Source organism: Scyliorhinus canicula, chromosome 18, assembly GCF_902713615.1.
Source record: "Scyliorhinus canicula chromosome 18, sScyCan1.1, whole genome shotgun sequence".
Taxonomy (NCBI): domain Eukaryota; kingdom Metazoa; phylum Chordata; class Chondrichthyes; order Carcharhiniformes; family Scyliorhinidae; genus Scyliorhinus; species Scyliorhinus canicula.
The window spans coordinates 28,222,222-28,250,207 of NC_052163.1; the positions used below are offsets into that span (position 1 = coordinate 28,222,222).

At 46.5% G+C, this 27,986-nt stretch overlaps 1 protein-coding gene across 7 annotated transcripts in view; it reads left to right on the forward strand.

The window, feature by feature from the left end:
• The window catches only part of sdk2b (sidekick cell adhesion molecule 2b), a 1,143,109-nt gene that overhangs the window by 965,802 nt on the left and 149,321 nt on the right, over positions 1-27,986 (forward strand). For all 7 annotated transcript variants that reach the window (XR_005458034.1, XM_038777821.1, XM_038777823.1 and 4 more), the window contains 3 exons: positions 11,642-11,779; positions 12,775-12,936; positions 18,604-18,729. Coding sequence is in view for 6 of the 7 variants with exons in the window: in XM_038777821.1 (XP_038633749.1) it covers positions 11,642-11,779; positions 12,775-12,936; positions 18,604-18,729 (426 nt within the window). In the remaining variant the exon portion in view is untranslated. The remainder of the gene's footprint in view (positions 1-11,641; positions 11,780-12,774; positions 12,937-18,603; positions 18,730-27,986) is intronic.

Sequence of the window (27,986 nt, forward strand, 5' to 3'; positions counted from 1 at the left end):
CTCCCAGTTGAACAGCCTGCCAATGCTTTCCCAGGATGACACATGAAAGCGACACTCTTGTGAGTCATTGAACAGCTGTCAGCATTTGTAGGACTGTACTCAAGTTAGGACTTTCAGCAAAGAAAAAAAAAAGGCTTTGCTGGACAGGAATCGAGCAAACAAGACTTGCAAACATAAACTTTTAAATTGTATAATTTAATAATTTAAAAGCGCACACATCTTGTAAATGTGAGTGTAGTTGGAACCCAAACTAAAATAGCACCATATTGTATTTAATCTTGATGTTGTTTTGGTTTGGCTTCCAGGAAATCAACATACATGCAAGCTTCCTTCCCCAAGTGGCATACTCATGAAAATCAGTTTTAGCTAGCACGTGGTTGCTGGTTTCTTGGGATGTGAAACAAAACAGCACCAACTGTGGACTAAAACCAGTACACAAGTTGAGATTACACTGTATATTAATGATAAGCAATTAAATAATCATCTCATCTAGCAGGAGAGTAATGCAGCGAATAATTGGATGCTTGCTTATCTTATCAGGCTTCAAACATTTGCTGTCATTCTACAAACTGCTTTGGTTGCCTCAGACTTTAGCACAAATGTAAGGGTTCAATGTCACTATTCAAAGAAGAGCAGGTAGTTCTGGTGCACTGGCTAATATTTGTCTCTAAAACAACTTCATTAAATACATATTGGCTTTCAGGCAGTGCTAAGAATCTAACTAAACAACCATTAGTACATGTATGTTAAACGTACATTCAGAAAATTGAAGCTGGGGCTTGAAGCGGGAAATAGAAGTATTCGGAGTACAGGGGGGCACCGTGCTCCAACTGCAGTGGCCAGCACCCTCTGAACAGGACATGTTGCATATGATAAAAAATGCAACAAATGTGGGAAATGGAATCAATTCACTAAGTACTGCAGACCATGGCAGCCCTCCCCTGCCATCAGTAACAGGCAACGGGTCGACCCAGCATCAGTAAACTGAATGAATTGGACCTCTTGGCTTATGGCGAACAAACAATCTGCACCATACGTGTAGCTACTCTCCACTCCACATAAGGCAATTTCAAGTTTCATATTATTGTCCGGAATTCAAGATCACTACTAGGTCTTTGGGAGAGCATTACATTGGGACTCATACAGCTTGGTCCAGAAGTGGGTGCTCTATAACACCAGGCCTCAGAGGTGACAGCTTACAAAGACCTCTTCAATGTGGCATCATCGGTAAGCTACTAATTGTGTCCCACATGAGGCTCGATGATTCTGAGTCTGAAGACTACCAGTAGCCACAAAGCGGAAAGTAGCCAATGAGCTGCATCAGATGGCAGCACTCTGTGTCATAACTCCTAGAGACGAGGCCACAATATGGGTTTCAGCAACAGTGGCCGCAGTAAAGAAAGATGGGACGGTTGGAACGTGCACTTGAACAAGGTTCTGCTCCTAACTCATCACCCTATATAGACAGACAAACAAGTGATAACAAACATGCCAAATGCTATGGTTTCTCAATTCAAAATGCAGTTCTGGCAGAGTCCGTCACTACAGGCCAGGTGGAGCAGTAGGGATGATGAATTACTGGCCCCACAGCATTAGTCCACCTCTATGATGGCAAAGCCAATGCTGAGCTCGTGGGGAGGCTCCCCTGAGGACTCTGGCCTGCCCTGCATGATGACATCATGCAATTGTCTGAATGTGGTGTCCGCCTGTAAGGCATCTTTAGGTTCCTGGATTCGATGAGAGGGCAGCATCTCTATTGTCATAATGTTTATGCCCTGTTCATGATCCGCCTAGCCTGTAGCGGGTGCGATGGCTCTGGAGAGGGCATTAGCCGAGTAAGCTCCTGACCATGTTTGTAGACTATTCCCGCTGCCAAGGCTCTGTGCAGCCCAAACCTGAAAAAAACATGAATGATGCTGTCACACAACACAGATTGAGAAGCAAAACATACTACTATTCAGGGGCCCTCAGACTCAGGCCTCTAACACGTGGTCAAATGGTCAGGACAGACCACATGTGCCAATGGCCAGTGGTACACAGCCATGTCCTGCAGCCAATTACCATGTCCACTATGTAGATAACTGCCAGCACCTTCTACAGGTATCAGAACCAACATCAACAGATGACACAGCAATTCAGCCATCGGGCCTTTGACACAGGCCCCAACACTAGTGGGCATGCAGACTACTCCAGAAACCAAAACAGCGAGCCCTGCACCCACAGCACATGCTGATGGAACGTTTGAGATCGCCCCGCAAAGGACGCCGACCAGAGTAAGACTACAACATCACCAACCGGCGTCACCACGTGCTCAGGGCACTTAAGAAAACCGAACACTAGGTTCCAGGACTTTATTACCACTTAGTCTAGAACTGGCTTTCGACTTTCGGTTTTCGACAACAAAATAATGGGGAGACATGATGAAACGAAATGAAATGAAAATCACTATTGTCACGAGTAGGCTTCAATGAAGTTACTGTGAAAAGCCCCTAGTCACCACATTCCGGCGCCTGTTCGGGGAGGCTGGTACAAGAATTGAACCATGCTGCTGGCCTGCTTGGTCTGCTTTAAAAGCCAGCGATTTAGTCCAGTGTGCTAAACCAGCCCCTACATGATGGGCTAGCCACCAGCAGCAAAATTCAAAACCCCAGGAATCCCTTCATTAGCATCGGCAAATTCAACCGGATCATTGTTTTCCTGCTGGAAACTAAGTCACAGTTGCTAATGCTATTACTGATACAACATGGAATTACTGATTTTCACTCTCTTGGATAGGTGCATAGCATTCCACACGCTGTTGTTTTCATAATCTATGAACTGCCAGTTTCCTCATTGCAATCTGAAACACCTTGACATCTGTTAACTCAGCACAGGCAACGATCACTCCTGGGGTTTATCTGGGTTGCATGAGTCAGCTAGCTATAGAATAAACTCTCTGGGCTGTTGAGTTCTTACATTACTGACCTACAGTATTTACTGTAGACCTCTCTGTCTTTTCGAGGCGACTTATGAAAGCCATAGGAAAAGAGTCTTGTGAAATATATTTTTTGCGTGTCTCACTATTAGCAAGTGAACAATAAAAACAGATTTTATCAGAGATTGTGGGGCGAACTTGATGTAAAGAGCCTTTGTCTGGGAAAATTGATTGTCCACCTTTAGCAATCATACAGACTTTACTGTGAATTATGTCTGTTTGTTCAGTACTTTGAAGGTGTCCATTAAAAAACACCTTCCTTGTACACTCATTACAAAGCCCAATGAGAAGCAAGATGCAAAAGGACATACGGACAGAGAAAACTATATTTATTTCTACAAAGTGCAATTACATTTTGAAATGATCTTCATCATTGTTATGCTGTCAAGACAGTTAGCAGATAGATGACCAGTCTTGCTGCATAGACCAAGAAGACACCCAAGGGGTTAATTTTCCCTGTGCAGCTTTAACATTGTAGACATTTCCTGTCAAATAATCGTTAAGTGGATTATGATTGTTAAATGGATTAATTGGCTACAAGGTGAAATCAGAAACTTGAATTATCTCTGAAATTGGTGTAATACTATCTTTTTGCCATTATTAAATATGTTTTTATCATGAGTGATCCTTTAGAGTGGAAGTTATCTGTATTTTACTGGAGAAATCAATACAACATTATTGAAAATTTGCAGCGGACATGGAGCGTGTTATACTACAGAACCTTTTAAGATAAAAGTGAACTGTGTCTCGATATTATTTGGTAATAAAATTCACTTGGTATTTAATAATCTAAATTGCTGGGGGAAAGTATCAGAAAGACATTTTGTTTTAAACAAATATTCTTTGTTTGTTGGGACACTGAAGTATCTGGCCTCTCCCAGAACAGCAAGAAGCTGGCATGCACACACAGACCAAATGGTGAAGAATTACTTCTAGTTATTGACTAGGTTGAAACGGCTTCACAAAACAGCAGAGAAATAGGGTAAAAATTTAGTAAAATAATGATGAAAAGTATCTAAAAGAATTCCATTTAAGTCCCGAAGTGTTTCACAGTCACTTTGTAAGGAGGGAAATAAAGCAGCCAATTTACACAATGCAAGCTACCAGAAATAACAACGAGAAAATACCTTATTTTTAATTCTGTCTGTTGAAGGACAACTGAGGGCTCTGGTGCTGGGAAAACTCTGCTGTTCTAATTCAAGTAGTTCAATGGGATCTGGTAGATAGACCTAGCCATGCAGAAAGAGCCTTGGTTAAACATCCCTTTTGAAAGACGGCACTTTCGTAATGCAATCCTTTAGTGCTGCTGTGAAGTGTCAGCCTAGAGTATATGCTTGAGTCTCTGCAGTGAGAAATGGGGAAGTAGGAGAATGAAGAGGAAAGGAAGACAGAGCCAAAGGAAAGGTGACAAAGGAGTAACAACGGGGGTGGAGGGACGGGGGTGGGGGTGAGAAGTGCTTACAGTGTAGAATAAGGGTTAATAGTTATGTTAATGAGTCAACAATGTTAATCATAGAATCGCACAGTGTTGGGGCCTCACAGTAGCATGGTGGTTAGCATCAATGCTTCACAGCTCCAGGGTCCCAGGTTCGATTCCCGGCTGGGTCACTGTCTGTGTGGAGTCTGCACGTCCTCCCTGTGTGTGCGTGGGTTTCCTCCGGGGTGCTCCGGTTTCCTCCCACAGTCCAAAGATGTGCGGGTTAGGTGGATTGGCCATGCTAAATTGCCCGTAGTGTAAGGTTAATGGGGGGATTGTTGGGATACGGGTTACGTGGGTTTAAGTAGGGTGATCATTGCTCGGCACAACATCGAGGGCCGAAGGGCCTGTTCTGTACTGTTCTATGTTCTATGTTCTAGAAGAGGCCCTTCGGCCCATCGAGTCTGCACTGACACGTGACCAACCTACCTAATTCCATTTGCCACCACTTGGCCCATAGCCTTGAATGTTATGACGTGCCCAAGTGCTCATTCAGATACGTTTTAAAGGATGTGAGGCAGCCCATCTCTACCACCCTCCCAGGCAGTGCATTCCAGACCATCACCACTCTCTGGGTAAAAGGTGTTTCCTCACATCCCTCCTGAACCGCCTGCCCCTTGAACCTGTGTCCCCTTGTGACTGACCCTTCAACTAAGGGAAGCAGTTGCTCCCTATCCACCCTGTCCATGCACCTCATAATCTTGTACACCTTGATTAGCTCACCCCTCAGTCTTCTCTGCTCCAACGAAAACAACCCCAAACTTATCCAACCTCTCTTCATAACTTAATGATGGTGTAGGCATGGTATCGAGGGTCAGCTGACCACAAAGCTCCAAGAGAACAAGATGCAGAATAGTCTGCGTCCAGAAAACCATGTGCTTACAATGAGGTCTTTTTAAATAGTTTTTCATGAAGAAAGTTTTTCAAGGACAACTATAGACTGAGTCTTTAAGTCACTTATAGAAGAAGCAAAACCTCATCAAAGCATGAAGAAACCAACGCTAAAGATTGGTAGCCTATGCAACAAAGCAGAACAAAACTGAACCATACCTTGGTAGCAGGCAGTAAACCATGCATGATGTTGACAGCCATTGAACAGCACTACCTCTTCCACAGTCTTTCCAATACATTATGAGTCCTCAGCAAGGACAACAATGAGAGCTCTGGAAGAGAAAATTTAAAAGGTAATGCATTGCTTCAGGCTTACAAGAACAGGGAGAGAAGCACCAAGTCAGTATGTTTTGTACACAATTGGGGCCACAGCTGATGATGTCTAATGTGATAAAGAGGGAAGGAGACCTCTGCATCCTTTGAGGCGGTTATGAGCATCATTGGTAAATAATTATGCTCTAAGAGGAATCTAGTCATTGAATGGGCCAATTCACCCAGAGGAGCCAAAGCCTGGGTGAATCCATCCAGAACTAGGGGTCACAGCCTGAGAATAAGGGGTAAACCATTCAGAACTGAGATGAGAAATAACTTCTTCTCTCAGAAGAACACAAACAGAACACAGAAAGCTGTTGGGGGCAGTTCATTGGATATATTGAAGAGGGAGCTCAACGTGGCCCTTGCGGCTAAAGGGATCAAGGGGTATGGAGAAAAACGGGAGTGAAATACTGAATTTGCATGATCAGCCGTGATCATATTGAATGGTGGTGTAGGCTCGAAGGGCCAAATGGCCTACTCCTGCACCTATTTTCTATGTTTCATTTATTAATGACTTGTATTGATTGACCAGCTAATGCAGCTACAGACTCTAAAGCAGGAGTTAATTCGTGATCACATCATAGGCTGGATTTTTCTAGCCCTTTACATTGGTGGAATTTTTCAGTCCTGCCAATGTGAATGGATACTTCAATGGCTTGCTTGGCCCAGTGCGGAGAAACCCACAGAAGGGAGGCTGGAAAATTCAGGCCATAGTCAAATGGCTCGTTGACACTCTGTCGGATTTTTTGTAATCCAAAGAGGATTTAACCTTACAGAAGCTAAACAGTTTGCAAGGCAGGCGGACCTGTGCCAGCAGAATTAGGATGTAATTCAGGGAGACGTTGAGGCTTCGGAGGGGTTAATCCAGTATATACACTCAAAATCGAGAACCCCACCCACCAAAAAGCCCATGGAAAAGGATTTTTTAAAACTGCCAATGGCGCACTGGGGGAACCTTTCCGCCCATGTTAAAATGTTCCAAATGTGGCACCAAAAAGCAGCATCACCACAAAGACTGCCCAGCAGGGGGAGCTGAATGGCAAGACAGGACATTTTACACAATCCTGCAGATCTAACACACAATTTAGAGGAAGGAAGCTGGAACAAGCTTCCAACCATTTTGAAGTCCAGGAAATTGTAAATGCAGCATTCAACCTCATGATTTTAGAGGGGTGGGGGACAAATGGGCGTAGTGGTAATGTCACTAAATCAGTAATCTAGAATCTCAGGCTAATGCCTAGAGTTCAAGTACAGCCATGACAGCTGGCCTCCAGACCCATAGTGATGTGGTTGACTCTTAACGGCACTCTGAAATGGCCAAGCAAACCACTCTGTTCAAGGGCAGTTCGGGATGGATAGCAAATGTTACCATGCCACATCCCACAAAAGAATGTTTACCAAAGGTTGATGAGGTAACAATAGAGGAAACGAAGCAAGGTTCAGGGATGAATTTCTGTAGGTGTACCAGGGACTGGAAAAGCCAACCACTGAAGCATGAATGGAAATCCGCTCATTACACAGTGAGCCGGTCTTTATTGCAGAAACACTATCCACTGGACCAAAAGAGGAGATTGTGGATCTGTCACTTTCTCTCACAGATAGGCGAGAAGCGGCAGAATTTGGAGGCACTGAACAAGCCAAAAAAGGAGCTTCTGGGCCTTGGTTGACTCGTTTAGGACACTTCAGGGGAATGAAACCACAGCAGAAGCAAATGATCTGTTGGAAGAAACGATCCTACAACTTACTATACTCTTTGACTCTACTACCAATGCCCCTGACTTCTTGATATTTCCAAGTTTGCAGGTGTCATAAAAGTACATGGAAGTGTGAATTGTGCGAAGGATGCAAAGACAGGAATTTGGAGTGGTTAAGTGACTGGGCAAGCATGTGGCATATGGAATGCAATGTGGAGAAAAGTGAGGTTATCCATGTTGGTAGGAACAACAGAAAGGCAGAGTATTTCTTAACCGGAAGGAGATTGGGAGTGTTGAACTTTAAAGAGACTTGGATGTCCTTGTTCATGAGACATGGAAACCTAACATGCAGGTACAACAAGAAGTTAGGAAGGCAAATGGTATGTTAGTCTTTATTGCATGAGAATTTGAGTATAGGAGTAAAGATGTCTCACTGCAATTATATAGAGCCTTGGTGAGACCTCATCTGTTGTGTGCAGTAATGTCTCCTTACCGAAGGGAAAATATCCTGGAATGCAACAAAGCTTCACTAAATTAATTCCTGGGATGGAGGGATTTCTGAAAGGAACAATTAAACAGATTGGCTGCTATTCTCTGAGTTCAGATCTCATTCAAACATACTTAATTCTTATAGAACTTGACAAGGTAGATGTAAGAGTTATGTTTCCCCTGATTGGGGTATCTGGAACCAAGGACCACATTCTCAGAATAAGGGTCAGGTCATTTAGGACTGAGGTGAGGAGTAATTTCTTCACTCGCAGGGTGGTGAATCTTTAGAATTCTCTGCCCCAGAGGCTGTGGAGGCTCAGTCATTGAGTATGTTCAAGATTGAGAGTGATATGTTTCCCCATATTAATAATATCAATTAGTATAGGTGCTGGAAAATTATGTTGAAGTAGAAGATCAGGCATGATCTCATTGAATGTTGGAGCAGACCTGAAGGGCTAAATGACCTACTCTTGCTCTTATTTCTTAGCTCTTATGTCTCTTTTGAGGAGAATCATCCTTTGGTTGAAGAAGGTAATAAAGAGATTAATTTATTCCACTGAGCCCACCAATGATATGCATGAGCAGTTCCAAGGATCCAGCCAAAAGCTGTCCGAAGAGACTGAAATGCTAAGCTCCAAGTTTGGTTAAAATAATAATGGGAGTTCAGGGCTTAGTAATTTGTACAAATGTAAACTGCATCTTAGAGATGGATAAAGATATATATCCTTTGGCAATGCACATGAAGAGATAAGATCAAGGGTGGGATCTACCTGTCGCGTTTCGCCCAAATAGTGGCATAACACGAGATCTAACACAACCTCATGAGATGTTGCGATGTGAATCCCACCCATTGTGGGCGGGATCACTTTCTTGAAAATCTGCATATTAGAATGAGACAGCTAGTCACACTCTAATATGCATTGCCGAGATCTAAACAAGATGTGGATCTAACTTCCTCATCTTAGAGACCTTGAATATATTCAAGAGGCGGTTAGATATAGCACATGGGGCGAATGGGATCAAAGGCTATGGGGGAGAAACCAGGATTAGGCTATTCAGTTGGATAATCAGCCATGATCGTGATAAATGGTGGAGCAGGCTCAAAGGGCCAAAAGGCCCCATCCTGCTCTCATCTTCTATTTATCTTTGTACCTGGGGTGAATGATAATCAGTACTAGTCTCCACAAACGGCACCAGACAGAACCACACTCATTGGGGTCTCCAAGGGGATTGAGGCCCCCAGGTGCATGCCCCTTGGGAATGATAGTACCTTGCTCCTGATCACTTGGCACCCTGGTCGAGCCAGCTGGTGGCCGCTTGGCACTGCCAGCTGGCATGGGCACTGCCAAGGTGCCAAGCTGGCATTTGTTGTGCAGTGGTGATCGGGCTGGGGTGTGCCTTGTGTGGGTGTGGTGCAGTGCAGGGGTTGTGGCAGGGGAGCTCCTTATAGTGAGTTGGAGCTTGATTGGGGGGGATTCGGAGATGTGTCGCTGCACTGAGGAGTTCCAGTGAGCGGAGCACTTCGGGGCAGAAAATGGGGCTAAGTGCGGCCTTGTCGGGGAGTTATCCGCTGAGGCCTCCGATATACCCGGTTAATCACGTGCATAGATCACCCCAAGTGTAGTTTTCTTTTATTCATTGGCAGGATGTGCTTCGCTGGCTAGGCCAAAATTTACTGCCCATTCTTCGTTGCCCTTCAGAAGGTGGTGGTAGGCAGCCTTCTTGAATCACTGTAGTCCCTGAGGTGTATGTACAACCACAGTGCTGTTAGGGAGGGAATTCCAGGATTTTGACACAGCGACAGTGAAGAAACGGCGATGTATTTCCCAGTCAGGATGGCAAGTGACTTGGAGGGGAACCTCCAGGTGGTGGTGTTCCCAGATATCTGTTGCTCTTGTCCTTCTAGATGGTAGTAGTCGTGGGTTTGGAAGGTGAAAAAACATTGAGTTCCTGCAGTACATCTTATAGATGGTACACACTGCTGTCACTGTTAGTCAGTGGTGGAGAGGATGAATATTGGTAGAAGATGTATCAATCAAGCCGACTGCTTTGTGTCATGCTTCTTGAGTGTTGTTGGAGCTGCACTTATCCAGGCAAGGAGAGAGTGTCCCATTACACTCCTGACTTGGTTTAGCACAGGGCTAAATTGCTGGCTTTGAAAGCAGACCAAGGCAGGCCAGCAGCATGGTTCAATTCCCGTACCAGCCTCCCCAAACAGGTGCCGGAATGTGGTGACTAAGAGCTTTTCACAGTAACTTAATTTGAAGCCTGCTTGTGACAATAAGCGATTTTCATTTTCATTTCATTTCACTTGTGACTTGTAGATGGTGAATAGATTTTGGGAAGTCAGGAGGTGAGTTACTCATTGCAGGATTTCTAGTCTTTGGCCTGTTCTGGAAGCCACAGCATTTATATGGCTAGTCCAGTTGAGTTTCTGGCCAGTGGTAACCCCCAGGATGTTAATAGTGGAGGATTCAGCGATGGTAATGTCATTGAATGTCAAAGATCAATGGTAAGATGCTCTCTTGTTGTAAATGTTTACTGCCTGCCGTTCATGTGGCGCCATTGTTACAGGTGGAGGTAAAGTGTAGGAGATCATTGAAACAGGATGTGGTGTGTTACAAATCACTCGGGGAGGCCGAGTTGCTGTGGAAACATGCACTGTTATACGTATGTTATCGTATGGATCATTGGATAGTGGTGGTAGAGGCACCATCCTTTTTCTTTCCATCAGATGGCTGACCATCAATCTCTCCTGCTTTTGTCTATCATTGATTTATGTTGGAAGGATTTGCAAAATTTGGCAATGCTATGAACCCACCTTCCTTGGCTATCATCCTGGGATGGGACTAAACCCAGAGCTTTTGACTCCGAGGCAGGGACGCAATCCATTGTGTCACAAGACCTCTGATGCAGGATAAGGGATAAAAGTCAGGATCCATTTTAAACTTATCCATTCTGTACTTAAACTCATAATATTTTAATTTGAAAGTATTATTTATAGTTAAATAGCAAAACAAACAGCACTTTGAGATGCAATGTTGCTTGAAGTGCAAGTGTCTCTTTGCACTGCCTGAGAGAGAACCTGGGGGTACAAAACTGAGCTTCACTGGCTTGCATGTATAAACATGACATGGTAAGTTTTCATGCACGGGCAGCACGGTGGCACAGTAGTGAGTAGCACTGCTGCCCCATGGCACCGAGGTCCCAGGTTCGATCCTGGCTCTGGATCACTGTCCGTGTGGAGTTTGCACATTCTCCCTGTGTTTGCGTGGGTTTCGCCCCCACAACCCAAAGATGTGCAGGTTAGGTGGATTGGCCACACTAAATTGCCCCTTAATTGGAAAAAATGAATTGGGTACTCTAAATTTAAAAAAAAAGTTTTCATGCAGTTTCAGAATAAATGTGGACTTAGGACTGTATAACGGGAAAGGTTGGACACAATTGTAACAAAAGCCTGACAACAAAAGCCAGAGTATCCATGCAAAAGCAATTTATTTTGAATAAATACATACAGAGGCACACGCATATTCCCAATTTTGCACCATTTTCGCTTAATCTTCCCTCTCTCCTCTCTACTTTTCTCCCTTGCTCTTGATCTGAATACTCTGGACTTTCCATCTGCTTTGCCAAGGAAGATTGTGAATGTGAATGGGGAATATTAAATCTTAAAAATATCTTCATTAACAGTGCAAATCTTAAAAGATGTCAAATATCAAAAATCTGGTATCCCTTCATTGTGTGTTTTGTGAATACAGATAACCGTGTGGCTGATTAATAGCTTAATTTTTCCATGCACAGCTCCAAGTGCTCCAAGCTACATCCGATTTAGTGAACTAACAACGACCTCTGTCAATATGTCCTGGGGAGGACCAAAATATCCAAATGGAATAATTGAAGGATATCGACTAGTTTACGAACCTTGCACACCTGTTGATGGTAAGAATATGGTTTGTAAATCAATGCTAAAAATATTATTTTACGAGCACACAAATATGTGGAAGGTAAAGGCACAGAAAAAGGGATCCACTCGTTGAGAGTTAAGATCAACAAAAGTTGCTGTCTTTTAGTCAATTTAGTGTTGCTGTGGGTAACACAGAGGTTTAGCACAGAGTTCACTAACAGTGGGTGAGGTAAGAAATGAAATATGAGATTCAAATAAATAGCTGAGGAAAAGCATGAACAAAGAGAAGAAAGAATTAAAGAAAACAAAATAAATACAATAATTAGAAAGGAAAAGAGAAACTTTAAAGAAGGAAACAAATATATTAAGTAACAGAACTTCTCTACTTTTATTGTTGCATCATCACACACTTAAACAAGAATAATGGTCATCTGGCAAAGATTCCATCGGGTCCCCATATCTATATAATTACTCTCCATCAAGGGGTTTGCCTTCAAAAGAGGAAGAAAATTGGGGAAAAGAGAAAATAATTATACATTGTGGACATTCTACTGTGATCATAGAATCATTGCATTTACAGTGCAGAAGGAGGTTATTCGGCCCATTGAGTCTGAACCAGACCTTGGTAAAAGCACCCTACTTAAGCCCACGCCTCCACCCTGTCCCCGTAACCCAGTAACCCCACTTAACTTTTTTTTTGGACACTAGGTGGAATTTAGCATGGCCAATCCACCTAACCTGCACATCTTTGGACTGTGGGAGGGAACTGGAGAACCCGGAGGAAAGCCACACAGACACGGGGAGAACGTGCAAACTCCGAGGCCGGAATTGAACCCTGGAGTTGTGATGCAGCAGTGCTAACCACTGTGCCACCATGCCGCCATGTTTACTGATCATATTTACTGATTTTTGATTTCCAAGTCATTGCCTTGTGTACTTGTTCATCTTTTGCCATAATTAAACCGTGCAATTATTGTTGTCCTTGGCATATTGCAAACTGGTTGGTTTCTGTAATTCTCTCACTGTACAGGAGTCAGTAAGATTGTAACTGTGGATGTGAAGGGGAACAGTCCTCGATGGATGAAAATAAAAGACCTGTCAGACGGTGTGACTTACACATACCGAATCAAAGCAAAAACCTACACGTATGGACCAGAAATTGAGGCAAATATCACCACTGGACCAGGAGAAGGTAACTCGATATGTTAGTTCATCCAAATCTTGTTCTATACGATTTCAAATGTTTTGGATTGCAAATATCGATAATGTAGACCAAGTGATCGCTTCAAGTTCTGCCAAGGTCAGCTATAATCAGGAGTCTAGGTTTCCATGGGTCATCTCAAGATCAAGACTTAAAGCAAACAATTAAATTGTTTTGTTTAAAACGTGTTGTCTTACAGGCGAGTCTGTCCAAGGTTGGAGAATATCTTGGTTTCAATATACTGTATATGTTTAAATAATCCTCAATACGTGGCTTTTGTTGAGAAAAATACTGCATTCTAACAATTCAAAGGTACTTTACCATGCTAGAACTGAGAGTTGCCTTTGCGCCGGTGACAGACATAATAGCTGCTGCCTTCAACCTCACAATCCTCACAAATGGATTTTTTGTGACTAAGGACAAGGACATTGAAATAAGTCCATTGGAGTATAAGGAATCTATTAACATCAGCATTTTTTTGAAAGTCGGATATTACCGCGTGATAGGACACAGGCAGTGGAGTATTGGACAAGGTGACATGACTGAAGGATGCAATGGAATAATTACGTCTCGAAGTGACAATGAATATGTGTTTCTGCAGCAGTTAGAAGTGAGATGGTCGCCAACTGAGGTAAAACCCTCTACCGAACCCCTAATGGTGTATTTGACCTTCTCCACATGTAAGAATGATACAAGTCACCCAACCAAGCCAGGGCAGTGGGCGGAGCAGACAATCTCCATCCAAGCAGAACACTTCTTGGGGCTATTAACGAGGCAACGGTGAGGTCATCCGCCTTCACCCCTGTCTGCAGCACCGGGGAATCCGATACCCTGAAAATGGCCACCAACGGCCAAGGCTCCAGATCGACATTAAGTATCTCTGACATGGTGCTAAAGAAAGAGGCCCAGAAGCTTATTAACTTGGGACAGTTCCAGAACATATGCGTGTGGTTAGCTGGCCCCCTGAGAACAATGCTCACGCCTGTCCTCCATCCCAGAGAAAAAAACGCTCTTCCTTGCCTTCGTCAAATGAGCCCTGTGCACCACCGCGAACGGGATCAGAATAAGCTGAGCACAAGAGGATGTGGCATTGACCCTGCAAAGAGCCTCGCTCCCATACCTCACCATCCAGAATAGGGCTCAATTCACCCTCCCATTTCACCTGCAACTCATCCAATGGAGCCAACTCTGCTGATAGGATCTGGCCGTAAATACCCAAAATGCTCCCCCCCCCCACCAGACCCGCTGAAGACAAAATCCTCTTCAACAGGGAGGAGGGTGGTGCCAAGGTGAACGAGGGAACATACTTACGCAAAAAAAATCACAAATCTGAAAATATGTGAACAGATTGGAACCACGAAGTTGAAATTTTACTGAAATCTCCTGAAAGCTGGCAAACCTTCACCCATCGGAACAAGTCCCCAAACCTCTCCAAAACTTTCCCGTCCAGTGACCTAACCATCGAGTCTAAACCTGTTGGCAACAAGAGGTTATTACTACACATTGGGGCCAGCAAAAACATGGAGCTAAGTTTAAACTGCTGTCTGAACCAGATTCTCAGGGTGGACACCACTCCCGGATTCGAGAAAAATCTTGCCCAATGCTGTCACTAATGCTCCGAGGCTGGAACCCTTACAAGAACCCGCTTCCGTTTTCCACCATAGGGAACCCGGATCACTAAACAGCCCCCCCCCCCCTCCCTCCCCCCCGGATACTTTCTCAATATTGGCTGCCCAATAATAAAATAATAAATTGGTTAACGCTAAACCTCCTGACTGTCTATCTCCCTGGAGGCCATCCTACGGATCCTTGGGGTGTTCCCCACCCAAATGAAAGAGGGCGCTAATTTGTTAATTCTGACAGAGAAGGACTTGGGGAGAAAAATGGGGACACATTGAAAAAGAAATAAAATCCCAGGAGCAGTTTAATAGCACATTTTAATCTGAACCCTGCCCACCAAGGACAGGAGGACTTCTGGAAGTCCCGTTTGGCCCCATTAATCAGACTAATATAATTTAGTTCATGAAGTGAGGCCCAATCGTGCACCAACCAGATACACTGATAATGAAAGCTAGATCAAGGCAAAAAAGGTAACATCCGCAGATGGGTTCCCCTCCCCTGGGGGTTATCCAGGAAGTATTTGTTTTTATCCAAATTCCACTCACACCCAGGGAAGGGACCAAACTCCTAAGTAGCTTCATTATCTAATCCATGTGTACATAATATAAAGAAGTAGATCATCTGTATACAAGGACACCCTAGAACATAGAACAGTACAGCACAGAACAGGCCCTTCGGCCCTCAATGTTGTGTCGAGCCATGATCACCCTACTCAAACCCACGTATCCACCCTATACCCGTAACCCAACAACCTCCCCCTTAACCCTACTTTTTTATTAGGACACTACGGGCAATTTAGCATGGCCAATCCACCTAACCCGCACATCTTTGGACTGTGGGAGGAAACCGGAGCACCCGGAGGAAACCCACGCACACAGGGGGAGGACGTGCAGACTCCACACAGACAGTGACCCAGCCGGGAATCGAACCTGGGACCCTGGAGCTGTGAAGCATTTATGCTAACCACCATGCTACCCTGCTGCCCCTCTACCTGCTACCCTGTGCTCCACCCCTGCCCGATTTATCCCCCACACTTGCTGGAAGACCTCAGTGCTATAATAAGGAGTTCTATTGCTAAAGCAAATAGGAGTGGAGACAACAGGTGTCTCTGCCTTGTGCCCTTTTCAGCAAAATGTAGCCCGAGTTCAAAGCATCTGTGTGAACATCAGCAGTGGGAGCTCTATAAAGTAAACAAATCCAGGATCTAAACTTTGTGCCAAATCCAAACCTCCCAAGAATCTCAAAGAGATATCCCCACTGTGCCCAATCCATCAAATGTGGGGCATGGTCAGAAATCACAATTGCCAAGTAACCCTCCCTCTCCGCCGAAGAGAGAACAGACCTATCTCCCGCAAAAAAGTCAACATGTGAGTACATCTGGTGGACATGGGAGAAAAAAGAAAGATCATTGTGCAACAAATGCCACGGATCTGCATCCCCCAACCCCATCTGCTCCTTGAAACCCAACAATGCCAGTGCCATCCCTGATGGAGTCAGGGATTTGGGCATGGATCAATCCATCCTAGGGCCCACAACACAGTTAATCAGCCATGATCGAATGGCAGAGCAGACTCGATGGGCCAAATAGCCTAATTCTGCTCCTACATCTTATGGTCTAAGTCACCGGTCCCCTTTTATTGATTCAAATTGCCGCGTCCCAGGACCTACCGGCAATGCCCAAATGAAAAACGTGTCCCACCCACCCCTTCAACAACCTTGTCTGGTCTCTGACCCGCAAATTGGTCTCCTACAGAAACTCCACAACAGCATTCAAACATTTAAGGTGAGCAAATACCTTTGACCTTTCCACTGCAAACAAATTGGCGGCCTCCTAACCTCCTCAATCCGGAGTCAGCCATTTCCACCAAGTGGAGTTTTCCAACAGTTCCATGGACAGTACAGTAACCAAGCCTATCCAAGATGACCACCAAACCTTCCAGAAAAACTAAACAAATAAAAATCTACAGTCACCATCAGCAAATTACCCCTGTCCCCCACACCCTCCCCTCAAATGATACCACATCCAAATATACATGCAAAAAACAATAAGGTGGGGCAGCACGGTGGCGCAGTGGGGTAGCCCTGCAGCCTCACGGCGCCGAGGTCCCAGGTTCGATCCCGGCTCTGGGTCACTGTCTGTGTGGAGTTTGCACATTCTCCCCGTGTCTGCGTGGGTTTCACCCCCACAACCCAAAGATGTGCAGGTTAGGTGGATTGGCCACGCTAAAATTGCCCCGTAATTGGAAAATGAATTGGGTACTCTAAATTTATTTTAAAAAACAATAAGGTGAACAGAAAACTCTAAAACCTACTTCTAATAAACCTAACCCCAAATAGAACAAAGACCCTAATTAGGCTCATTGTCTGAAACAGAACTTATACATTGAGCTGCAGTCACCCCACTGCACCACTCCTGTTAGCTAACTCTTCAGCTAGCAGGGTGGCTCCTGCCCAGAGTGAAGAAAAATGCTCACAGCAAAAGGACACAAAGTATAAAAACCCCTTAACACATAATACTACAACAGGGAATTATATATTTTCACAACAAATAAATCAAAACCACCCATAGAATTAAAACTCCCCACCCTAAGCTGCAAGCCATTAATTTCCATTTTTAAATAATTGGTCGCTGCCAGTTGTTAAGGGGTTTAATTTAATGTTGGGGGGTTAAATTAATTGGGCTTCTTGATTGTTTATTGTGTTCTATTTGCATCGCAACCTGAACTAACTGTTTTATATTATTTTCTTTATAATGAAAAATAGTGATTAATGAATAATCAGTAAAAATATTTTTAAAAAATAAAAGCAAAGTGAGATGGTCAAGTAAAGCGATGTTGTGAAGGTGACATTTTGCTGGGATCAAGGACATTGAATAATAAACTGAAATTGCACATAATCAGGTTCAGAAGTATGGAATCCAAGGCAATGGTATAAAACGTTTAATAGAAATCAAACAAAGTAGCTTTCTCTTGGCAATGTTGAGTTGAAGAATGTTGTACATCCAAGACTTCATGTTGTCTATGCATGTAGGGGTGATTAAACAACGAGGGGTAGTGGCAAATGTTGTTCGTCAACATACCATGAATAATGTCACCGACATTTATGGCAATATTCAGCTGAGGCCTAGAAGGAAGCCAAGAATGCCCCCTTGAGGAATGCCTGAGGTGCTCATGTGAGACGGGAGGCGAAGGCTCAAGTGGGTTGGTTTCCATGAAATGGAATAGGTCAGGGAAACATTACAAAGGTGGACCAGAATAGAGAGATAGTGAGGAAGAATGGAGTGGTCGATTATGCCATACATTGCAAAGGTAACTATGAATGAGCAGAGCCTGATCATTCTCACTCCCAAAGGATGTATTTATGTATTTGTGACTTTGTTGCAATGATCTTGGTGCAGTTGTACAGTGGAAACAGGATCAAAGAAATTGGTGAAAGGAGAGATTTTTGGGAGGTTGGGCAAATTTGAAAAATGCAGTATTCAGAGAGAATAGGAAGAGCAAGAATGTTTTCTTTGGTGGGATAGGGAAGGAAAGGGATGGTCATCTTGAATAGTAAGTGCCAGAGAATCTGAGGAAAGGGTACGGATAGAGGAAAATGAATGACCATTTTATTAAGTTGGGATCATTATGTAATGAGTTGCCTCAATAATCTATTGAACTTCCCGTGAGTCTTTTCGTTAAGGTGAGCTGAGTGGAATTTCTGGGAATGATGGGACAGGAACCTCAGGTTCCACTTTTTCTCCAAATAATCGTGTTTTCTTTGATGAAAATGGAAAATAAGATGAATTTTGGTGGATGTAAAATATTCTGACCAACATTTATCCCGCAACCAACATCACCCCAAAAAAGGTTATCTAGTCATTTATTGCATTGCTAATTTTAAGAGTTTTTTTGAGTACAATTTGGCTGCTATATTTCCAACATTATAATCGTGAATACAATTCAAAAATAAACTGACTGGAATTGGATTTCCGAAAGTTGTAAAAGGCAGTATTACATTATATTTCTATTGATTGAATATATTTTCCTTTCCATCAAGGTGCACCTGGCCCCCCAGGTGAGCCATTGATCTACAGGTATGGATCAGCCATTACTATTCATTGGTCCAGTGGAGATGCCGGCAAAGCGCCAATCAGCCGATATGTTATTGAGGCGAGACCATCAGGTGAGAAGTTTGACACACCTGATTACTGTTTCATTCCTCCATTCGCCCCAATAGCATAACTGAGATCGATAACTGACCGTTTGAAAATTATATCAGGGGTGGAGTTTGAGAACAGACATACCATGGTTGACCATTTCACCCTACGGAGTGGCGACGGCAGGCACCCGCTCCCCAGCGACCCACCTCGCTGACAATGGTGTGTCTTGGAGTCAGCACCCAGAATAGGGCGGGACAACGAGGCATGCGCCGCCGGCATGTGCGCGGGGGCCCTCTGGCCCCGGAGCCCCCAGAGGATGCCAACCAGGGACATCGAAGGCCACGGAATGCGATAGGCAAAGGATGTCTCCACCTCTGATGTGCATCCTGGGGACTACCAAAACAAGCTGTAGTGCATGGAAGGCGAAACTGATCGAGAATCACTGAGAGGGCATTGGTGGGGAGGGAGAGGGTGTAAGAGAGGGTTGGGTGCCTTGTGTAGCGCGGGAGGGGGAGGGAAGGAGGGACGGCACTATCGGGGGTTGGGGCAGTTGGGACACGTGTTCATTCATAAAAATCGTTGAACTCGACCATTCTTCCTCAGGAAACTAAGGAAATTCGGCATGTCCTCATTAACTCTTACCAACATTTACAGATGCACCATAGAAAGCATCCTACCTGGCTGCATCACAGCCTGGTATGGCAACTGCTTGGCCCAAGACCGCAAGAAACTTCAGAGAGTCGTGAACACAGCCCAGTCCATCACACTAACCTGCCTCCCATCCATTGACTCCATCTATACCTCCCGCTGCCTGGGGAAAGCGGGCAGCATAATCAAAGACCCCTCCTACCCAGCTTATTCACTCTTCCAACATCTTCCATCGGGCAGGAGATACAACAGTCTGATAACACACATGAACAGACTCAAAAACAGCTTCTTTGCTGCTGTTACCAGACTCCTAAACGATCCTCTTATGGGCTGACCTCATTAACACTGAACCCCTGTACACTTCACCCGATGCTGGTGTTTATGTAGTTACATTGTGTACCTTGTGTTGCCCTATTATGTATTTTCTTTTATTTTATTTTCCTTTCATGTACTTAATGATCTGTTGAGCTGCTCGCAGAAAAATACTTTTCACTGTACCTCGGTACACGTGACAATAAACAAAATCCAATCTAATCCAATCCATATGACGCCTCTGGCACTTTCTTACCCAGTGTGGGACGAGCACCAGCCCCATGCCCCATCCCCACGGAGACGGAGGTCCAGGATGCCTCTTCCCAGCCCCTGAGGGCCTCGCTGTATCAGGTCTCTGCATCGGCCACCGGCCTCCGCACTGGCATCATTAGCTTGTCCCCCAACCGGCCATCCTGGGATGGTCCTCAAACAGGTTGGGGATATCCGACTGCCCCAGAATGCAGCTGTCATGCACCCTGCCTGGGAAACATGCACATACGTGCATGATCTTCATGTGGTTTACGCATATGAGCTGGATCTTCAGAGAGTGGAACCCCATTCCTGTTGATGTAGGGCACACCCTGACGGCCCAGTGAGCGCATTTATTAGTCCCTGGATCTTGGGCAACCCGTCGATTGCGGAGAAACCAGCTGCCCGGGCATCCTGTTGTGCTTGTGATACTGACAACCAGCAGTGTCTTCCACCCCTGAACCCTCCAGTCCCCACTTTGTTCCACCCCCTCCACCCAGCACGCCCTGCCCTTACACCCTCGGCTGCAGCCGGGACCCAGCTCACCAGACTGCACCCCCTGTACCCCAAACATCCACCGTTAACATTGCCTGGACCGGGCGCTGGTTCCCTCCCCTTTGGTCGCTGAAACCATAGATATCTGAGAATTTCCAGTGCAGCCGGAGGCCATTCGGCCCATCGAGTCTGCAGCAGTCCTTGGAAAGAGCACCCTACTAAAGCCACGCCTCCACCCCATCCCCGTAACCCAGTAACCCCACCTAACCTTTTTGGACATTAAGGACAATTTAGCATGGCCAATCCACCTAACCCGCACATCTTTGGACTGTGGGAGGAAATCCACGCAGACACGGGAAGAACATGCAGACTCCGCACAGACAGTGACCCAAGCCAGGAATCGAACCTGGGACCCTGGAGCTGTGAAGCAACTGTGCTACCGTGCTGCCCTGTTCCTTCTTCCTGTGAAGGGAACTGTGAAGGTTCCTCGCCTCCTCCTGCTCACTGACAAAGTGCTGCTCACCCTTTCTTATCAGTTTGAGTGTATCCACGCTGGGATGTTGTGCTTGAATGGTGTGATGGTACTGGACCTGTGACTTCCATGTTGTTCAAGGACCTGAGTGAGGCTGCAGGGGCACTGACATGTTACCCCCTCCTCAACCGGCCCTGTGGGAAATGGAAAAAGGAGTTCATGAGATTATCTGACAGCAGATGCTGAGCTGAAGCTTTCCAATGCAGCTGAAGTATTGCCATTGCTTGGGAAAAATGCATTCCTTCCTCTTCATCTACACAACTCATATATCCCCCCCCCCCCCCCCCCCCCCCCCCCCCCCCCCTCCTCCTACAACTATTCCCATCTCTTCATTGCCCACTTCCGGATGAGGCACTCCTCTCATGATGTGAAGAGCTACCCCCTCCATTGCAGTCAGGGTGGTAAGCTGAGCTCCCTTTCCTATGTGCACCTACTCTCAGCATATCAGGCTCTCTTATGCAAGGGAGAAAAAAAAGAGAAAGGACGATTTTGGCCTATCTCGCCGATTCCAGGGGAACCCATTGAAATGTGATGCTGTATTTATCTGTGCTGCCAGCTCCAAAATAGTGCTAGGGATTTGAACCTTGATCAGTGACCAGTAAAGAATCTGGTGAATATTTCTGTCTTGTTCATGAGCACCAGTTGCCCTCAGGCTGCTCAGTCAGCGTGTCTGTAAACCTGGGAGCTTGCCATCTGGTTGCTGTGTTAAACTCACATTTCCAGAACAAAGAGCACAATTAAAACTCTTCTGGCACTGTACCCAGGCCCCCCTGATGATATTGTGCTGCTCATACGCTATGCAACCTCCAGCTAAGCTTGCTTGATCTGGCTGTGGCATCCTCCAGTCACCTCCCTGGAACAAGACCCCTTGCCTTTCTCACACAGCCTTCAGCATTACATCGAGGGTGGCTTCCCTAAATCGAGCGGCAGCCCTGCCATGGGTATCTGACCTCGGTTTCCCTCTCCCTCACTTCTGCCTATGACACTTCTGCCACAATGACTATTCTCTCATGCTTTAAAGCAGGCCCACATTTTCAGACTTGCATGCACTTGCCTCTCATGGTCACTTCGCTAGTTGGCCATCAAACCCGACCTCCGACAATTAGGGCCGATCTCTGGGAAAAATCACTACCCTGACTGCTTCCCCCTTGGAGAGGGGTTCAAATCTAAAAATGGCACTGGCACCCGGGACCCAAACCTGGAAAATCCTGCGCACGGTAGTAAATAAACGGGTGGTTTTGGGTCAGTCGGTAGGTGGTTAAGGTTTGGAATCTGTTTTGCATCTTCAATCCACCCGTTTCTAGTTTTGACAGATGTCACCTTGGGGGGGGGGGGGGGGGGGGGGGGGTGGATGGGCAACCAACATGCTGCAAGGGGACAGGTTGGAGCTTAACTATGATAAGTTTGCTGTGAGCCCCATTGTCATTCTACTTTTGGGATTCAACTATTTTCACTTGGGTTTCCTGAGCCTCAGGGAAACCCAGAAACGTCTTTGAGGTGATGACTTGGCAGATTCAGGCGATAAGTCTCTTCGCACCTACTTCTTGGATTCAGCTGTCTGCCTGAGTGGGCTCCATCTCCCTGAGGCCTCTGGTCAGCCTCTTACTCCCACCCTTACCATCCTCCAAATTTCCCTGATGGGTTTCCAATCATCCTAACACCTGCCATCACCCACCTCCCCAGAGGCCTCCAAACCTCAGTTTAAGTCTTGGTGCCTGCAGTTGCTGGATCCCAGGAACAGGGCAGATAGTAGTAGAAACCTTTATGAGGGAAGAAAAGAAGAACAATCCGATTAAAATAAATATAAGGGTGAATGAACAAGTTAAACAATAACATTTTATCCATTTTATTGAGTACCCGTAAATTATGAGAATGAAGAATAGATTACGGGAAATGTAGCTGTCTTACTCTATGGAGAGGCCGATGATTGTGCCCTATGGAGTAGCTGCTAATGAAACATGTTCTCATTTTTAGTTCATTCAAAACTGCTGAACCATTGCTTTATTGTACATGGAAACTTAAATTGATTTATATTGTCATGCCTTCCATGGTTAATAGATATTACAACATAATAGTTCCTTTAACTCTATGCTGATATAGCCTCCTGATGACTTAATAAATAACTACACCCTTGGTATAATGCTAAACCGAATGGATTTGAAATTCCTAGATTTGAATCTATGCTGAGTTAGTTGACCTCACGTTATGCGACATTTGAGGTTTTTAGTTGGCCTGTGTGTCTCTGGGATAGAGAGAGGAAAGAAAGACAGAGTTCCAATCCTGATGATGGACACTGTTCAGTTGTGAGGCCGGGGTCTAGACTGGGATTTTGGGGGATTATCTATTCTCCCAACCTGTGCTGCTCAAGTCAGTAGTTTCTCAAAACTATTACTCTTTATTTACAGCAAGTATTTACACATTTGGACCTCAATGTTGGAGCTTCTGTCCCTTCCCAATCCCCCCTACTTCCCATTCATGCGATTTGATATTATTATCAGCATCATGTATGCTCAAATGTTAACTCTTTACATCTCCACCCGAGTCTTTATCCCTGGCATATTTAAATCCTCTGACAGACATCATTCAATTTCCCTCACCTGGATTTGAACTTGTGATTTGCATTACGCTTGCTGGATTCGGTAAACAGCGTATCTAATCTGACAAGTTTTAACAGGCAGTTGTTCTGAAATATTGTATTGTGTTAACATTTTACTTCTGTATACCTGGTTGAAATGGAACAAAATGTTATAGCTGGTGATTGAGCCAATACATGTTCTGCTTTGTGTGCAATTGATGCTGAATTGTGGAAAGGGCCTCGGGTCAGTGTGATCTGTTCTGAGTTATTTAATCTTAGCCAGAGCAACTGTAAGGATGCCAGTTTTAATCTCACTGACATTGAGCTATGAAGAAAATAATCAAACAGAGTCCCAGGGCGCGATTCGCCGCCCCCCACGACGGGTGGGAGAATAGCGGGAGGGCCTCCCGACATTTTTCACGCCTTCTCGCTATTCCCCCCCCCCCCCCCCCCCCCCCCCCCCCCCCCACCCCCACGGCTGACCCACGGCATGAATCGCCGCTCGCCGTTTTTTACGGCGAGCGGCGATTCTCCGGGGCCAAGCGGCCGGGCCTTCATGCCCGTTTCAACACGGCAGCAAACACACCTGCTCGCTGCCGTCGTGAAACGGGCGCCAGATGCCGTTTGGGGCATCTGAGGGCCCGATTGGCATGGCAGTACCACGGCCGTGCCAAGGGGGGCATAGGCCCGCGATCAGTGCCCACCGATCGTGGGCCGTGCGTTCATAACGGACGCACTCTATTCCCTCCGCCGCCCCGCAAGATCAAGCTGACACGTCTTGCGGAGCGGCTGAGGGAAAAGAAGCCAACTGCGCATGCACGGGTTGGCGTTGTCCAACCTGCGCATGTGCGGCCGACATCATCGGCCGCGTCAGCCGGCGTGATGCTTGACGTGCGGCCTTGACGACCAGCGCACGCCGTAGCGCACGGGGCCGCACTCCTAGCCCTGCCCGGGGGCGAGAATCTCACTCAGTTTTTCGAGGAGGTCACAAAGATGATTGATGCAGGTGGGGCAGTGGATGTTTTATTATGCACTTCAGTAAGGCCTTTGACAAGGTCCCTCATGGCAGACTGGTACAAAAGGTGAAGTCACACGGGATCGGGGTGAGCTGGCAAGATGGATACAGAACGGGCTAGGTCATAGAAGGCAGAGAGTAGCAATGGAAGGGTGCTTTTCTAATTGGAGGGTTGTGACAAATGGTGATCCGGAGGCATCAGTGCTGGGACCTTTCCTGTTCATAGCTTGAATGCTTGCCTTCATTGGCTGGGGCATTGAGTATAAAAATTGGCAAGTCATGTTGCAGCTGTATAGAACCTTCGTTCGGCCACACTTGAAGTATAGTGTTCAATTCTGGTCGCCACACTATCGGAAGGATGTGGAGGATTTAGGTTCATAGTATGTACAAATGATTTGGAGGAAAATGTAACTAGTCTGATGAGTAATTTTGCGGACGACAAAAAGGTTGGTGGAATTGCAGATAGCAATGAGGACTGTCAGAGGATACAGCACGATTTAGATTGTTTCGAGACATGGGCGGAGAGATGGCAGATGGCGTTGAATCCGGACAAATGTGAGGTAATGCATTTTGGAAGGTTTAATGCAGGTAGGGAATATACTGTGAATGGTAGAACCCTCAAGAGTATTGACAGAGGGATCTAGGTGTACAGGTTCACAGGTCACTGAAAGGGGCAACACAGGTGGAGAAGGTAGTCAAGAAGGCATGCTTGCCTTCATTGGCCGGGGCATTGAGTATAAAAATTGGCAAGTCATGTTGCAGCTGTATAGAACCTTATTTAGGCAACACTTGAACACTTTGTTCAATTCTGGTCGCCACACTATCAGAAGGATGTGGAGGATTTAGAGAGGGTGCAGAAGAGATTTACCAGGATGTTGCCTGGTATGGAGAGCATTAGCTATGAGGAGAGGTTGAATAAACTCGGTTTGTTCTCACTGGAACGACGGAGGTTGAGGAGCGATCTGATAGAAGTCTACAAAATTATGAGGGGCATTGACAGAATGGATAGTCAGAGGCATTTTCCCAGGGTCGAGGGGTCAATTACTAGGCGGCATAGGTTTAAGGTGCGGGGGGCAAGGTTTAGAGGAGATGTACGAGGCAAGTTCTTTACACAGAGGGTAGTGGGTGCCTGGAACTCGCTGCCGGAGGAGGTGGTGGAAGCAGGGACTGATGCACTATCAATTACAACGAGACGAGAGTAGCTGGTGCCAGGTCCCTGAGGGAGACTGTGTCTTGGCGGCCGTTGGGGTACGCCACGTAGGCATACTGTGGGTTTGCATGGAGTCGCTGTACCCTCTCGACCATCGGGTCCGCCTTGTGGAGCCACACACGCTTGCGGAGAAGAACGGTTCCTGGAGCTGCCAGCCACGTTGGGAGTGAAACCCCAGAGGTGGACTTCCTGGGGAAGGCAAGGAGACGTTCATGGGGGGTTGCATTAGTCGCAGTGCAAAGTAGCGATCGGATGGAGTGATGTGCGTCGGGGAGGAGCTCGTGCCAGCGGGAGACCGGGAACAAGGTGAAGATGGTGTTGAGTGCTTTGATGACTGTGGCAGACGTCATATCGGGGCATGGGACAGCAAAGGGGAATCAGGAGTATTTGTTGACCACGTTAAGGAAGTACATGTTTCGATTGGTGGAGGGGAGGGGCCCTTTGAAATCCATTCTGAGACGAACAAAGGGGCGGGAGGCCTTCACTAGATGTGCGCGGTCTGGCCGGTAGAAGTGCGGTTTGCACTCCGCTCAGACCTGGCAGTCTCCGGTGATAGCCCTGACCTCCTCAATGGAGTAGGACAGATTGCGGGCCTTTATGCAGTGAAAGAACTGGGTGACCCCGGGTGACAGAGAGCATCCGGAGTCGGTCCACTTGTGCGCTGGCACATGTACCTCGGGATAGGGTGCGGGGGGCTCGTTGAGCTTACCAGGGCGATACAAAATCTCGTAATTGTGGGTGGAGAGCTCAATCCTCCAGCTCTCGATTTTATCGTTTTTGATCTTGCCCACTGTGTGTTATTGAACATGAAGGCAACCGACCGTTCGTCAGTGAGGAGAGTGAATCTCCTGCCGGCCAGGTAATGCCTCCAATGCCGCACAGCTTCTATGATGGCTTGGGTCTCCTTCTCGACGGAGGTGTGCTGAATTTCAGAGGCACGGAGGGTGAAGAAAAAGAATGCCACAGGCCTGCCTGCCTGGTTGAGGGTGGCGGTCAGAGCGACGTCTGATGCATCGCTCTCGACTTGGAAGGGGAGCGTCTCGTCGACCGCGTGCATCGCGGCCTTGGCGATGTCGGCCTTGACGATATCGGCCTTGATACGTTTGAAGGCCTGGTGAGCCTCGGCCCTCAGGGGGAAAGCGGTGGAGTGAATGAGTGGACGGGCCTTGTCCGCATAGTTAGGGACCCACTGGGCGTAGTATGAGAAGAACCCCAGGCATCGTTTGAGGGCCTTTGGGCAGTGGGGGAGGGGGGGTTCCATGAGGGGGCGCATGCGATCGGGGTCGGGCCCAAGGATGGCTAAGCGGTTCGTGCTGAACGCTCACTTCTCCTTGTTGTACGTAAGGTTGAGGAGTTTGGAAAGGTTAGCATCGTGGTCCTGCTGGCCGTGGTCGCATATGGTGACGTTATCCAGGTACGGGAAGGTGGCCCGCAGTCCATACCAGTCAACCATTCAGTCCATCACCGTTGGAAGACTGAGACCCCATTAGTGACGCCGAAGGGAACCCTAAGGAAGTGGTAAAGGCGGCCGTCCGCTTCAAACACAGTGTCTTGGCGGTCCGCCTTGCGAATGGGGAGTTGGTGGGAGGCAGAGTTCAGGTCCACTGTCGAGAAGACCCGGTACTGTGCAATCTGATTGACCATATCAGATATGCGTGGGAGCCCGTGTGTACCAATTGATGGTCTGACTGTAGTCAACAACCATCCTGTTTTTCTCCCCAGTTTTCACAACTACCACTTGGGCTCTCCAGGGCCTGTTGCTGGCCTCGATGATGCCTTCCCGCAGCAGCTGCTGGACCTCAGACATGATGAAGGTCCTGTCCTGGGCTCTGTACCTTCTGCTCCTAGTGGCGACGGGTTTGCAATCCGGGGTGAGGTTTGCAAACAGAGAAGATGGGTCGTCCTTAAGGGTCGTGAGACAGTAAGGGGTGGTAGGGGCCCACCGAATTTCAGAGTGAGACTTTGGAGGTTGCACTGGAAGTCCAGGCCGAGTAGCAAGGCAGCGCAGAGGTTGGGGCGAACGTAGAGCCGGAAGTCGCTGAACTCTATGCCCTGGATGGTGAGGGTGGCGGTGCAGTACCCCCCGGATCGCAATGGAGTGGGATCCGGAGGCCAGGGAGATTCGTTGTGTGATGGGGTGTACCACGAGGGAGCAGCGCCTTACCGTATCGGAGTGGATGAAGCTCTCTGTGCTCCTGGAGTCAAGAAGGCAAGATGTCTTGTGCCCATCGACCTTTACCGTTG